Genomic DNA, 13,488 nt, shown 5'->3' on the forward strand with positions numbered 1-13,488 from the left:
GGAAGGAGGGGGGGCGAGGGATCAATTCCACCCAGTAGAGTATATTTCACTTTGAGGAAGGTATGAGAACGCAGTAAAGTGAAGTTCTGAGACCAGAAGGTCCTGGTCGATTACCATCTTTGCTGAGTTAATGGATCAAATTAGGTTGGGAAGAGGAAAAAAGAAATCAGCCAGAGTTCCCATTCCTGATTGCTATCCAATGATCCCAGCAGGAAAAGTGTGCATACTTAGACACTGGGATTCAACTCGGTTGTGGTGTCTTGCACAACTGAACAGCTGGTCGACACTCGCTGTGAGCACTTGTAGTGAGGTACTGGAGTGCTTGTGGCACCCAGTGGCACCCAGACAGTGCCTTTAGGAGAGGAGGGGAGAAAATAAGGGAAAAGGCCGTGTGATGACATGAACTATAATTTGCTCAATGCCAGTTAACACATGGCAAGGCTCAGTGTGCACGTATGCAAGATGAAGGAGTCGTAAGTCCTCAGTGGGCTGTAATGGTTCCAATGGAACAGGAGTAGGCCATTCAGCCCCTCGAGTCTGTTCCGCCATTCAGTTAGATAGTGGCTCATCTGTATCTTAACTCCATCTACCCACCTTGGTAAAATTTTGCATCACCCCAGGTGGGGCTCGAACCCACAATCCCTGGCTTAGGTAGCCAGTGCCTTATCCATTAGGCCACTGGGGCTACAATGAGATATGAGAGCTGTCCAAATGACAAAAAAAACATTGTTTCTGCCTCAGACACAGGCTCTCCCTGCACCTTACCTGTCCACCATGACGCATCATCCCAAAGTGAGCAGCTGTGGTTAGCATCGTGCCGGACTCTTTCCCCAATCCATTGAAGACAGGAGCAGGAGGGGGTACAAGAGGGGCAGAGGGACTAGGAGAACAATGATACGGAGCGGGACTTGCTTTCCGGGGTCAGCCACTGGCACTGTCTCTACTCACAGGCTGATCTTAAGTTCTTTTTGATAGTTTGTCCTCCTCAGTTTCTGTGACGATGCCAAGCCACTAACACAAACTCCAATTTTCCTGATGCAATTACTGTTTGAAGGGATTTACATATTATATATAGAATTTACAGCACAGAAACAGGCCAGGAGGCTCAATGTCAAATTTTGTTTGATAATCGCTCCTGTGAAGCGCCTTGGGACGTTTCACTACGTTAAAGGCGCGAAATAAATGCAAATTGTTTTTGTTGTTGTTGAACACCATTTGTAGTAAAGCATTCCACCTTTGTGCATGAAACAAATTTGCCTACTTCCCCTTTAAGCTCAAGTGGTTTTTTTTCGAGCATCTCTGAAACTATTTTCAGGATGTCTTTCGTTACCTCACTGCGCACTGCCCCGACAAGAGGATTTACCAGGCGGCAGTGCCCCTTTAAGGGGACTGGGCCATTGTTACAGTGCACACAAACATTCCTGCACTGTAGATTACAAACCCCTAACATGGACATGGTTTCACAGTTTAAATGAACTCATGGAGGCCAATAACTCAGTCTTCAGAATAAAGTGTTAAAACTAATAAAGGCACAGTAAAGATATTGAGTACAGTGCAATGTGCAGCTTCAGTCTGTTCAATAGATATGTTACCGAGTGGCTGCACTTTTGCTAATTTGGGTCAAACACGACTCAGGCATCCTGACATTGCTCCTCCTCCTCCTCTTCCAAAAAGCAAAGGTATGGGAATCCATCGTGCCATGTCTGAAATGAGGGTGGTGGGAGGGGGGGGGCTGGTAAAAGATGGCAGCCTCACTGCAAATAGCACAAAGGTAGACATCAACAGCAAAAAAAAACCCTCCAAAAATGAGCCAAACATAAGCTTCAAAGTGTTTCTCTCAAAGTTGGTGCTCGGCTCTTTAAATTCCCTTCCGCCTCCTCCTCAGTGCCGAGTCGGTTTGTTAATTCTGGTTGGATGTATTCCGGGAGGTTTCATCACATGACCTCCCGCCTCCAGCGGCCCCGCCCCCACAATCCCACCATTGGTCGCCCAACATGTCCATCCTCGCAGCGCACTGCCTTCCCAGGCCAATCAGTGGGCGAACAGACTCTTCGTTATCTGGTTGGATGACTCTTTTCTGTCAGTCAAACAGCCTTGTTTTTTTCCATCTCTGATATTTTTATAATGAATAAACAAAAATCTTCAAAGAAAATGAAAACAACACAAGCAATTCTTTTTAATGCCCCCCCCCCCCGATGATTTGTCTCCTGGGTTGTTTGCAGCAATGTCGGGGAGATTCATTTTTAAGTCCTGGAGACTGCAGGACAATCCTGGAGGGTTGGCAACCTGCGGTGCTTGTTTTGCAGAAGCGAGGAAAGGCGGGAGTGATAGATACTCAGTCATTCTCACCTGATTTGCATGGAACCACCCCAAAAATGAGCAGGCCCCACCTGCAGCCATGGGAAATGACGTTGCAAGGTGGTGCTGGCTACAAAGTGGGCTGAGATTGGGCGTCACAGAAGTCTGCCCAATTTCGGAGCAGGTCCACCAGGTTTGAACCACCGGGTGGAACCGATTGGGAATATTCAGGTTCCAAAGTGTGGCGTCCTTTCGTAATCCATTTGAGACTGATGGGGGAGGGGGCATGAATTCCCAGGCACCTTCAGAATAAAGATAATCCCACTGAACCAACAGCAGATTCCTGTGCTCGACTGGCATCATCTTGCCACGCGCTGTAACTCAGAGCTCTTTCCAGCAGTTCATACACTTCAGTGCACATAATTGAGTCATGGCAAAAATATAAAAACCCTGCATTTTGCCTCAAGCTTCAATTATATGTTTAAGAGTCTCAATTCAGTTCCCAGGAGATGCGAGTCCAATGCACTGTACTGCCCACCTATTAAACATCATTGGACAACAAAATAAAGTCGGAAGGAAATAAAACGCTTAAAAATGCTTTAAAATAAATCTCTCAGTTATGGTCTTGAATTTTTAAGGACCTGTAATGAGAATATAGCATAATAAGGTGGCAGAGTCTGTTGGCGATGTAACATAATGTGCTACTGAGTGTAAATTGGATTCTTGCTTGCAAATCTAGGGCACAGCCACTGCCATCGCAGTGCCCCGTGCCACGGAATATGGGTCATGGTTAATGCTCGATAGTCCCTGTGTAACGAGTGCCCCCTAATGTCTGCAGTGCTGTTGTGGGAGATGCCAATTAGAGCTCTGGAGCATCCCAACAGGAAGAGAGAGAGACTGAGTGGGCCATCCACCTCATATCATTCTTACACACCTAGAGGACACTTACTGTCACTGAGAGAAGCCCGGCATCCTTACTAACTATAAAACTCATTCAAGAGCACTTAACAGTGTAACCATTTATACAAGGAGTGAAGATGTTTTGGCAGCAAAAATATAAAATCATATCTCCGCTGTCTAAATATCAGTAACAGTCTTTGGTGTGAATGTTTTCTTTTCACACTCCTGTTTAACTGTATGTTCTGAAATTGTTATTGTTTAATTATCTGCACAGATCAGGAATGGTATTTTTGTCGAGGCATCAGCCGGGGTTCAGTTGGTAGCACTCTCGCCTCTGAGTCAGAAGATTGTGGGTTCAAGCTCCGCTCCAGAGACTCGAGCACTAAACCAAGGCCCCGTACGCCCTTTCAGGTGGACGTAAAAGATCCCATGAAGCTATTCGAAGAAGCACAGAGAAATTCTCCTCAGTGGCCTAGCCAATATTTATCCCGCAACCAACATCACTAAACAGATTATCTGGTCATTATCACGTTACTGTTTGTGGGATCTTGCTGTGCACAAATTGGCTGTTGTGTTTCCTACATTACAACAGTGACTACACTTCAAAAGTACTTCATTGGTTGTAAAGCAATTTGGGACGTGCTGAGGTTGTGAAAGGCGACACGGGAAAAAACTTATTTACGCAGCGAGTGGTTGTGATCTGGAATGCACTGCCCGAGGGGGTGGTGGAGGCAGATTCAATCGTGGCTTTCAAAAGGGAATTGGATAAGTATTTGAAGGGAAAAAATTTGCAGGGCTACTGGGATAGGGTGGGGAAGTGGGACTAGCTGGATTGCTCTTGCAGAGAGCCGGCATGGACTTGATGGGCCGAATAGCCTCCTTCCGTGCTGTAACCATTCTATGATTCTCTATAAATGCAAGTCTTTCTTTCTATTTTCATTATATTGTCCATTGTAAGCAGTGCAAGGGAGTAAAATTTCAGCTGACCCTATGTTCCTATGCTGGATAGATCATACAAAAGAAGCGGTTAAGGTGTATAAAAGATATAAGGCGTGAAATAACTGTTAGTTAGATTAGTGGACAAATGTCTGCTATTTTAGCAGAGGTGTTAATCCATTTAAAACACACAAGTTAATCCCTGTGTTAAAATATTGCACAAAGAGGGATGTCATATGAATAAGTGAAACTTGTCTGCTGATATCGCCATGAGTCATTTCTAGATTGTAGCATGGCCTTGTATGGAATCAGACACATAAATCTTTAATAGTGGGAAGACAATTTGAGAAAATTGTAAAAGAAAAAGAATATGGGATCTTAGGTTTGATAAACAGGGCTTTAGAGTATAAAAGCAAAAGGATGATGCTAAACTGATACAAATCATTGGATTCCCATCTTAAGTGTGGGTTGCCTGATATGAGGATACATATCAGAAGTGCCAAATTAGGGACCGTTTTATACCCTGTCCACGGGAACTGGATTGACGATGTCTAAACCCATTTCAGAAAGGACATTTAGAACCAGCAGATAGAGGAGACTTTTATCCCATCACTCAGACTTAGCTCCTTGTGAGAAACGAGATCATTCATCAAGATTGATATATTAATCAGTATTTCACTGGGGCCTATCATGTGTTCATGATCTATATGTGCGTGTGCCAGTGTATTATAATCCACTATATAGGAGCATTACTTTTTATTAGAATGCTGTCTTCTGGTTACACTGATAAAACCATATCATAGTTAAATTCCTGGCTCAGCATTACAATCCCGCCATATATCACAAAGAGCTGGGGGCGTGTAACGCACAGAGTAACACTTAGCTATAAGTGTGTAAAATATAGCCAGGGTGTGTGTTGCACTTCTTATAATCAGAATAATACATGGATATGAGTCTGTTACACATGGAATAATGCAGTTATGAGTGTGTAATGCAGAATATCATAGCTGGAACAGTGTTACATAGAAAGCAATGTAGTTAGGATCATGTTACACAGAGCTAGGAGTGTGTTATTTACAGAATGACAGACAGTTAGGAGCACATTACACACACAAGAACAAGAGGATAGCTAAGGAAAAGGTGGGACCTATCAGGGATGATAAGGGTAACTTGTGTGTCGAAGCAGAGGATGTGGGTAGGATTTTAAATGAATATTTTGTCTCCGTATTCACAAAGGAAAGGGATGATCCGGACGTAATAGTTAAAGAGGAGAGATGTGAAATATTGGATAAGGTAAACATAAGGAGAGAGGAAGTACTAGAGGGACTGGAATCCTTGAAAGTTGATAAGTCACCAGGGCCGGATGGATTGTTTCCCAGGCTATTGAAGGAAGCCAGGGAGGAAATAACAGATATCTCACTAGATACAGGGGAGGTACCGGAGGACTGGAAGACTGAAAACGTAGTACCATTGTTTAAAAAGGGTACGAGGGAAAGGCCGAACAATTATAGGCCGGTCAGTCTTACCTCGGTGGTGGGCAAACTATTAGAATCAATACCGAGAGATAGGATAAACTGTCACTTGGAAAGGCATGGTTTAATCAGGGATAGTCAGCATGGATTTGTTCAGGGAAGGTCATGCCTTACAAATCTGATTAATTTCTTTGAGGAAGTAACAAGGAGGATTGATGAGGATAGTGTAGTGGATGTTGTCTACATGGATTTTAATAAGGCATTTGACAAGGTCCCACATGGCAGACTAGTCAGAAAGGTAAAAGCCCATGGGATACAGGGAAATGTGGTGAATTGGATCCAAAATTGGCTCAGTAACAGGAAACAAAGCGTAAAAGTCGATGGATGTCTTTGCGAATGGAAATCCGTTTCCAGTGGTGTGCCACAGGGCTCAGTGTTGGGTCCCTTGCTATTTGTGATATATATTAATGATTTGGACTTGAATGTAGGGGCATGATTGCCAAATTTGCAGACGACACAAAAATTGGCTGTGTAGTTGATAATGAAGAGGATAGCTGTAGACTCCAAGAAGATATCAATGGGTTGGTGGAGTGGGCAAAAAAGTGGCAAATGGAGTTCAACCCGGAGAAGTGTGAGGTAATGCACTTAGGGAGAGCAAACAGTAAAAGGGAATACGCAGTAAACGGGAATATATTGTGAGGGATAGAGGAAGTGAGAGACCTAGGAGTGCATCTGCACAGGTCCCTGAAGGTGGCAGTACAGGTAGATAAGGTTGTGAAGAAGGCATATGGAATGCTCTCCATTATTAGCCGAGATATAGAATACAAAAGCAGGGATGTAATGATGGAACTGGATAAAACGCTGGTAAGGCCACAGCTGGAGTATTGTGTGCAGTTCTGGTCACCACATTATAGGAAGGACGTAATTGCTCTGGAGAGAGTGCAGAGAAGATTTACAAGAACGTTGCCAGGACTTGAAAATTGCAGCTACGAGGAGAGATTGGATAGGCTGGGGTTGTTTTCCTTGGAGCAGAGGAGGTTGAGGGGAGACTTGATTGAGGTGTACAAATTATGAGGGGCCCAGATAGAGTAGATAGGAAGTACCTGTTTCCCCTAGCGGAGAGTTCAAGAACTAGAGGACATAGATTTAAGCTGATTGGCAGAAGGATTAGAGGGGACATGAGGAAAAACTTTTTTACCCAGAGGGTGGTGGGTGTATGGAATTCGCAGCCCGAATTGGTGGTAGAGGCAGGGACCCTCAACTCTTTTAAAAAGTACCTGGACCTGCACCTAAAGTGCTGTAAGCTGCAGGGCTACAGACCGGGTGCTGGAAGGTGGGATTAGAATGGGCACCTGGTTGTTCTTCGAGCCGGGGCGGACACGATGGCCCCCTTCTGTGCTGTATCTTTTCTATGGTTCTATGGTCCTACACAATAATATGGAACTAGGAGCATATTACACACAGAATAACACGGAACTAGGAGCATGTTACACACAAAATAACACGGAACTAGGAACATGTTAGACATAGAATGACACAGTATGTTACGTAGAATGACAAAGAGTAACTTGTGCTCTCTTGCCACTTGCCAAAATTCCCAATTCCGGCAGCTTTGCCCCTGAATTATATTGTCGTTTTCATCAAAATGAAGCTGAAACTAAAACCACTTCACAAGATGTTAAGTAAAACTGGCCAGTAAAATATTGTAGCAACAGGAGCTTACTTACATTGAAACTCAATTTGTACTTCTAACTAGATCTGCTCACAGAGCATCGAATAAAGTAAAGAGTGAAACGTAATTTCCCCAAGTAACAAATGTTTTCATTTCAGCCAATATCAAGAAAAATTATGAGGTCTTTTGAACCTATAAATTATCTCTGAAATCCATTTGTCAACATTTAAAGAAAGTAAACGGTATTTCTAAGGCCTCCTGTAATGGTGATGAATAACAGCATCAGGGTTTGGCACCAGAAGCGTGTGTCTACTTGAGAGCTTGTTTATCGACTGTTAATGAAAAACTATTAATCCATATCATCCCCTGAATCCAGGCTGAGAGTCTTGTAATGGGAAGCAGCAAACTATCCTGTGACAAACGTACTGCTATTTTTGTCCTTCAGCAATTCTGCAGCTTTGAAAATTCAATGCTCTTCACAGAAAAACCTCACCTGGAGTGATTTGTTTTATTTGTGTGGTGTGGGCCGAGTGACAGATAAAGAAAATAATGATGTGATTCATTGGTGCCACTTTTTTCTTGATCCTTTTGCTGTACTAATTCTCAAATCGGCCCGATGGACAAGTATAAGGACACTTAGCAGCACAATGAGAAGGACATCTCATCAAAAAATAATAACAAGAGCCTAACTAAAACCGCTAAGAAGTATCTTGAGCACTCTATTTACTTTCAATTTTAAATGCTGTCCTTGAAGTCCCACTTGTCCATTTTTCCACTTCCTCAAGCTTTTGTCAGCAGTGGCTCACTTGGTAGCTCTTTCGCCTCTGAGTCAGAAGGTTGTGGGTTCAAGTCCCACTCCAGAGACTTGAGCACAAAATCTAGGCTTACACTCCAATGCAGTACTGAGGGAGTGCTGCATTGTTGGAGGTGCCATCTTTCGGATGAGACATTAAACCAAGGCCCCGCCTGCCCTCTCAGGTGGATGTAAAAGATCCCAAGGCACTATTTCGAAGAAGAGCAGGGGAGTTCTCCCCGGTGTCCTGGCCAATATTTATCCTTCAACCAACATCACTAAAACAGATTATCTGGTCATTATCAAATTGCTGTTTGTAGGAGCTTGCTGTGCGCAAATTGGCTGCTGCAATTTCTACATTACAACAGTGACTATGCTTCAAAAATACTTCATTGGCTGTAAAGCGCTTTGGGACGTCCTGAGGTTGTGAAAAGCGCTGTATAATTGCAAGTCTTTCTTTCTTTTCTCTTAATTCCTTTGCTGAAGCCTGAAGTCTGTTTCATTTTGGTGCCAGTCTCTGTTTTGTCTGGGCCCTCAGCTCTTTATTCTCTCAAGCACAGAGTGTCGTGATATATTTGCTCTGTTGGTCTTTATGTATTCAGTTTTACAGTATCTCATCACAGTAATTAAGGACTCGTGGCAAACCACTGAACTGGGAACCTCAAGGGGAACAAATTGTTCCCGTCCTCCCCCAATCCCCTGCTTAACACTTTATCTTAGTTCCCTTCGATCCCAGGTAGCGACCTCCAGTCATCCAAAATCTCACAATCCCGCCTGCTGGGACCCCCTGAAATGGTAATGAGGCCCATTAGTTAAAATTGTCCGGCCTCCCCCCCAGTGACATCATGGGAGTTTTGCTCCTGCCCCTGCTGCCACAAGCCCCGAGTTAAAATTGGGGCTTGTATCTCTGCACAGGAACACTGGCATTCTCATTTACCCAGTATTAGTTTTATATCATTGAGGTAGGCATCAACTGGAGCCTAATGTAAATACTGATTCTTTTCAGTCAGGTATTATGTAAATTTTCTGAGTTTATTTTAAGTTACAAGCCAGCGGTCTAGTTGGACTCAGATGGCCCAATGGTTAAAGTTGCGGAATTGTTTCCGTATTTGGTGGTCACTATGCATCTGATTCGTTGGGAAGGGGCATCTTACATCTATATTGACCAATGAACCAGTGAGAACTGCGGGTCCAGTTTCTGGTAGTCTAGAGTTGACCATCCATATTTCCATTGGCTCTTAAAGTGAGTATGCGCCCAACAGCTGGTAGTATGGAGGGGGGATCTCCATATCTCCGGTGGTCTACTGCAGAGTTATCATCCAGTTGCCGGCAGTCTAGTGGGGATAGGGTGCTGCATCCATACTCTATAATGGTCGAGAGCTTCCAGCCACCTTGATTCTACTCTTTGGAATTCCCTTCCTAAACCCCTCTGTCCCTCCACCTCGCTCTCCATCTTTGAACACCTTCTCCAGGCCCAGCTCTTCAACCAAATATTGGTCACCTCTACTAACAGCTTCCTTCCTGGCTTTTTGTGAAGCAACTTGGAGCATTTCTTTACATTAAAGGTGTTTATAAGTTGTGGTGGGACAAGCTCCTGATTTGGCAATGAATGCACAGGCAATTCCTGGCATGCGGTGGCACAGTGGTTATGGTATTGGATCAACAGTATAGAGGTCACGGGTTCATATCCCACCATGGTAATATGTGAAATTGAATTCAATAAATCTGGTCATTTGTGGCCTAATGACAGTGAAAGCTGCTGCTTTGTTGTAAAAACCTAACTGGTTCACTAATGTCCTTCAGGGAAGGGAACTTGCCATCTCTGCCTGGTCTGGCCTACACACGACTCAAGCCCCTACGCCACATGGTTGACTCTCAATTCCCTCGGTTCTGAGAAAACCACACAAATAGAGAATAAGTGAGAACAGATGAAAAAATGTACGTGTGACAATCTGTCTGGCAATCCACTGATGGTTATAGATATGGGAGGTGGCTCATCACCACGTCTCAAGGGCAATTAGGGATGGGCAATAAATGCCGGCCTTGCCAGTGACACCCACATCCCATGAACGAATAAAAAATAAAGGGAACAATTTAAATACATCCAAATGCTCAGATATAGTATCCTAATAACAGCATATGATATACCATGATACCCCAATAATAACTACAAGCTATACATTACTGTTATTACTAGGCAAATGCTTAATGTGTTTGTATGACACATCTCTGTTCCTGTACTGGAGGCATCATTCATTTAACTAAAAGCTGGACAGTGCACTGTTACTCAAATGCATTCAGTATTTGTTCACTAATATCATCAACAGGAGCTTCTAGTCTTATATTTATTATTGAATCCCACATAAGGCAATCCAAAATAAAGATAATTATGAAGATTAGCTCCCTGGAAATATAATTATATTATTATAACCCTATGTGAACTTCGATCGCCTGAGGGGGGTCAGAGAGGAATTTTCCAGATTTGTTTTTTCCCTGGGGTTTTATCCCCCTGTTTCCTGCCTCCTCCAGGAGATTGCATGACTGCTGGGGGTGTAGCAAGTGTGTAGTCACAATGGTCCAGGTATCACGCGTGTGGGACAGGCTTGATGGACTAGCTGATCTTTTCCTGCCAGTCAATTTCGTATGTTCAGATGTTTTGTAAGAAAGCCTTTCCACACGGAACAAAACAACATTACATTCCCAGAGAAAATGTTTGGATTAACCACAGACCACCATTTGGTTGTGGTTTTTTTGGTGACTTTTATTTTTGAATGATCATAACTTGTGTTAAAAAAAAATCATGACATTCCCAGCCCCAGCTGGCAACGAATGGCAGTTAAAAGCATTATCATTTGTAAAAGCAGCACCCAGCAAACTGCACTGTGTAGTAGATCGGATTGTAAGAGTATTTTGGGGTCATTCCAATCACTGCTGCTTTCAAAAGAAGCCTTTCTACGTTGACATTATTATTATAATTCAAGCAATGCAACAAATTTGTAGTGCTGCTATTCAATCCCCCCTCAGCCTCTTATCTGGGAATACGCAAATTAAATAAACTCGCTTTTTTGTACCTCTGTCTGTCCGTGTTGTTGAGCTTTTCCTCAGACTTGTTTTCTCTTTTCTCCTGCCTGGAACAGATAATGCTAGTGAGTGACCCCGAGATTGAGAGCAGTGTACTGATCAGCTCGGATGAAGGCGCAACCTATCAAAAGTACCGCCAGAACTTTCAGATTCAAAGTATGCTCTTTCACCCGCAAGAAGAGGATTGGATTCTGGCCTACAGCCAAGACCAAAAGGTGAGAAATGTCACTTAAGCCTTTTGCTGTTGGAATTTGAGCGACACTTTCATCGCGAACTAGCTAGTGTTAATGGGGACTGGAAGCAAACATGTTGGTGCAGAAAATGAGGTGAAAATACTTGCATGTTAATCACTTTCAATGTGTGAAAAGACATGGACTACGTGAGATTCAGACACGTGCTTTTATTAAAGGCATAGCACAGCACGTTCTGTTCAAAGTGCCCCACCAGCATCTTTGTGGGGGAAAAAAAATTAAATATAAATCCTTTCACATTTAAGAAAGTTTTGAATGTGCTGCCCCATCTCAAGCCTCCTGCCAGAGCTGTTCCAATGACATTCTGATGGGGAGGAACCAATTACAGCCAGGAGCAGCTCCATTAATTTATCATGAGGAAAAGTCACAATTTTAGAATGTCTTGGGAGCCTTCCTTAGATTACTGAGGAATTGGAACACACAACATCCAGACTGCCAACGTTTGAACAATAATCTACCCCAGGTTTACAAAGGATCAAACTCAAATCTCCAACCGGTCTTCCAGAGGTCTACTGCACAGCATCTTGGACTGAAGGTGCCTCAGATTCTGGGTTTGAATTTTCCTTCGAGACTTGGATTTGTATTTCACTAACACCAGAGCGCTGTCACAGTTGGCAACAGATGGTCACCTTGCCAGTCACATCTGGTGCTATAAAAATATTATTTATTTTTAATAAAACTGAGAAAAAATAAAGCAATGTTGTAAGGGCCCATGTTGCCATAGCTACAGAATTAACTTGTCAATGTGTCTGTCAGTGCTTATGCACAGAAGAGACACTTTGCTACTCAATGCACATAAGCTGCCATTTTGTTGTTCTGGATAGGTATTAAAGTTGGGTTGAATAGGCTTGCTGATCTTGTGATAAAGATATAACAAAAATATAACTTTTGACAAATGGCCAAACAGTTTCAGCTACAGAAAATGTATTAGTATTTTTTTTAATTCATTCTTGGGATATGGGCATTGCTAGCAAGACCAGTATTTATTGCCCATCCTTCGTTGCCCTTCCGAAGTTGATGGTGGGGCTGTCTTCTTGAATCGCTGCAGTCCGTGTGTCCATCATGCTGTTAGGTAGGGAGTTCCAGGATTTTTGTTATAAATTGGATAGCCAGGTGGTGAAGGATGGAATATTAGAGCCTGGTCTTCAGTTGCTTCCAAGCTTTTATTCACAGAGATCAACATTACCCACTGTGCACCCCCTGGATAAGCACTCATATAACTGGATACAAGAGAGTTCCCAGTTGATATGCACCACCTGAATACAATTAATCCTAATTGATATAAATCATATGGATACATTAAAAAATTTTGACACAGTAATGATGAAAGAACGGCGATATATGTCCAAGTCAGAATGGTGTGTGACTTGGAGGGGAACTTGGAGGTGATGGTGTTCCCATGCACCTGATGCTCTTGTCCTTCTAGGTGGCAGAGGTCGTGAATTTGGGATATGTTGTTGAAGAAAAAGCACAGAAACATTTACCCAGGGCTATCACTGCTTTAAACAGAGCCGCTGTTTCAACTTGGCTCAGTTGGTAGAACTCTCCTGAGTTGGAAGGGAGTAGGTTGAAGTAGGACTTGAGCACGTAATCAAGCTGATACTTCACTGCAGTACTAAAGGAGTGCTGTATTGCTGGAGGTGCCGTCCTTTAGATGAGAAATAAACTGAGGTCCCATCTACCTGTTCAGGTGGATGTAAAAGATCCCATGGCATTGTTTGAAGAATAGGGAGTACTCCTGGTGCCCTGGCCAACATTCCTCTCTGAAACAAACACCACCAAAAAAAATCAACTGGTCACTCATCACATTTGCTATTTGTAGGACCTTAGAGTGTGCAGATTGGCTGCTGCATTTGCCTACATAACAGTGGTGACTGCATTTCGAAAGTCATTTGTTGGTTATAAAATGCTTTGAGACATCCTAAGGACATGATAAGGCAATACATAAATGCAAGATCTTTCTTTCAAATCAGTTCACATGGATAAATGAGCTGGTTCATATTATAATTCAACTCTTTACTAAAACGTCAATAACCTGAAGAGTAGTTTTCCAGAAGAATGGTATATTGATTTTACATGACCACT

At 43.1% G+C, this 13,488-nt stretch overlaps 1 protein-coding gene and 1 non-coding gene across 3 annotated transcripts in view; one reads left to right on the plus strand and one right to left on the minus strand.

The window, feature by feature from the left end:
* The window catches only part of LOC137339976 (VPS10 domain-containing receptor SorCS1-like), a 462,228-nt gene that overhangs the window by 193,945 nt on the left and 254,795 nt on the right, over positions 1-13,488 (plus strand). For both annotated transcript variants that reach the window (XM_068002094.1, XM_068002095.1), the window contains exon 3: positions 11,209-11,367. In XM_068002094.1, coding sequence (XP_067858195.1) covers positions 11,212-11,367 — 156 coding nt within the window. In that variant the 5' untranslated portion in view covers positions 11,209-11,211. The remainder of the gene's footprint in view (positions 1-11,208; positions 11,368-13,488) is intronic.
* trnar-ccu (transfer RNA arginine (anticodon CCU)) lies at positions 613-685 on the minus strand. The gene has a single exon. It is a non-coding gene; the product is annotated as a tRNA-Arg (tRNA).

The sequence above is a fragment of the Heptranchias perlo genome, chromosome 21, assembly GCF_035084215.1.
Source record: "Heptranchias perlo isolate sHepPer1 chromosome 21, sHepPer1.hap1, whole genome shotgun sequence".
Taxonomy (NCBI): Eukaryota; Metazoa; Chordata; class Chondrichthyes; order Hexanchiformes; family Hexanchidae; genus Heptranchias; species Heptranchias perlo.